The sequence below is a fragment of the Lagopus leucura genome, unplaced genomic scaffold, assembly GCF_019238085.1.
Source record: "Lagopus leucura isolate 7727_CA_CO unplaced genomic scaffold, USGS_WTPT01 27860-0_obj-0_obj, whole genome shotgun sequence".
Classification (NCBI taxonomy): domain Eukaryota; kingdom Metazoa; phylum Chordata; class Aves; order Galliformes; family Phasianidae; genus Lagopus; species Lagopus leucura.
The window spans coordinates 1-759 of NW_024966788.1; the positions used below are offsets into that span (position 1 = coordinate 1).

Sequence of the window (759 nt, forward strand, 5' to 3'; positions counted from 1 at the left end):
GTGGAGGCAATGGTGGTGGAGGTAGAGGTAATGGTACTATGGAGTTGGAGGCGATGGTGGAGGTGGGGGAGGCAGTGATGGTGATGGTGGATGTGAGGGTGATGGTAGAGGTGAAGGTGATGGTGGATGTGGAGGAAATGGTGCTGGAGGTGGAGGCAGTGGTGGAGGTAGAGGAGGTAGTGATGGTGATGGAGGTGATGATGGATGTGAGGGTGATGGTAGAGGTGGAGGTGATGGTGGATGTGGAGGAAATGGTGCTGGAGGTGGAGGTGATGGTGGAAGTGGAGGCGATGGTGGAGGTGCAGGAGATAGTGATGGTGGTAATGGAGGTGGAGGTGATAGTGATGGAGGAGGTGGTGGAGATGATGGTGGAGGAGGTGGAGGTGATGGTGGATGGCTAGGTGATGGTATAGGTGGAGGTGATGGTAGAATTGGGGGTGATGGCAGAGGTGAAGATGATGATGGTGGACGTAATGGTGGTGGACGTGGACGCAGTGGTGGAGGTGGTGGTGGTGGTGGAGGTAGAGGTGATGGTGGTGGAGGAGGTGGAGGGGATGGTGGATGTGAAAGTGATAGTATAGGTGGAGGTGATGGTAGAATTGGAGGTGATGGCAGAGGTGGAGGTGAGGGTGGAGGTAATGGTGCTGGAGGTGGAGGTGATGGTGGAAGTGGAAGCAATGGTGGAGGTGAAGGTGGTGGAGATGGAGGTGATGGCAGTGGAGGTGGAAGTGATCATGGGGGTAATGGTGGAGGTGCAGG

The 759-nt window shown here is 55.7% G+C and overlaps 1 protein-coding gene across 1 annotated transcript in view; it reads right to left on the reverse strand.

Annotated features, from left to right (window-relative positions):
- Positions 1–8: 8 nt before the first annotated feature.
- The window catches only part of LOC122192791 (putative GPI-anchored protein pfl2), a gene marked incomplete at its 3' end in the record, with an annotated part of 1,497 nt that continues 746 nt past the window's right edge, over positions 9–759 (reverse strand). Inside the window, 3 exon segments of the mRNA XM_042893445.1 lie at positions 9–38; positions 41–397; positions 446–745. Coding sequence (XP_042749379.1) covers positions 9–38; positions 41–397; positions 446–745 — 687 coding nt within the window.